The sequence below is a fragment of the Penaeus monodon genome, chromosome 15, assembly GCF_015228065.2.
Source record: "Penaeus monodon isolate SGIC_2016 chromosome 15, NSTDA_Pmon_1, whole genome shotgun sequence".
Classification (NCBI taxonomy): domain Eukaryota; kingdom Metazoa; phylum Arthropoda; class Malacostraca; order Decapoda; family Penaeidae; genus Penaeus; species Penaeus monodon.
In genome coordinates this window covers 3965942-3966902 of record NC_051400.1, presented here as the reverse complement: position 1 = coordinate 3966902, position 961 = coordinate 3965942, and the positions used below count along the sequence as shown (strand labels likewise).

General features: G+C 34.0%; 1 protein-coding gene across 1 annotated transcript in view; it reads left to right on the top strand.

The window, feature by feature from the left end:
- The window catches only part of LOC119581674 (rhodopsin-like), a 1238-nt gene extending 1003 nt beyond the window's left edge, over window positions 1-235 (top strand). Inside the window, exon 1 of the mRNA XM_037929799.1 lies at window positions 1-235. This exon is cut by the window's left edge and continues 1003 nt beyond it. Coding sequence (XP_037785727.1) covers window positions 1-136 — 136 coding nt within the window. The 3' untranslated portion in view covers window positions 137-235.
- Window positions 236-961: the final 726 nt, after the last annotated feature.

The window sequence follows — 961 nt, the reverse complement described above, 5'->3', positions numbered from 1 at the left end:
TCCTAAGTATCGAGCTGCCCTCGAGAAGAAGCTACCTTGCCTTGCCTGCAACACCGAGGGTAGAGACGGTGGTGGTTCTGATGCTGGTTCTACTTCTACTACTGCTGAGAATACTGAAAAAACGGAATCCGCATAATTGCAGATGAACTGCGAGAACGAGAGTTTGGAAACGATGATGCAATGTTCATGTAACCCTTTTATTTGCTAAATATTTGCAAATATATCCCAGCATTGATATATGTTTTACTTTCCACCTAAAAAATCTGGATTAAAAGAAAATGTTAAATACTGCAAAACACCAAGAATTTTCTTTCTGAAAATATATTGAATATTCCTTAAGTGGGCCTCATTGATGAAGCATCACACATTATCTCAAAGATAAAAAAAAAATCTAATTTACAAAGCAAATGTAATAGTTTGCATTTCTTTTGTGAAACTATTCCTTTTAAAGCATTTTTTCCACAAAGAGCCATAAAAAGATACTTAATAGAACATCCGTTCATTAAAAATTTGCAGTCGGCTCATACGTTTGCAGAAAATTAAATTCCAGATCATCATGCGCGCTATATGAATGTGGTATTATTGCATTCAGGGTGAGATGTCACTTCATTTCCGTCTAGGGCTCTAGGATACAATAAAAAAGGATGTGGAGTGTTGATGTTTTCGGTAATCTCTGGAAATGTGACGATATATATGAAATTATATTAGACATTTCTGTCACTTATATGCTATTAGCCAGTTAATAATAGTATCGTTGTTCACCATGGCTGGCTCTTGATTGTTAAACCAAAGATTATAGTAGACTAGTGAATGAAAGGCGGAATATCGGAAATGCAAACTACAATGAAATGCAATTTAAGTGGAATATAAAGTTGAAATGGAGATATGTTTTAATTTGGAACAAAAGTAATATATGTACTTAGGAACGGGAAATAAGAAATCCGAAAAATAAAAATGAAAG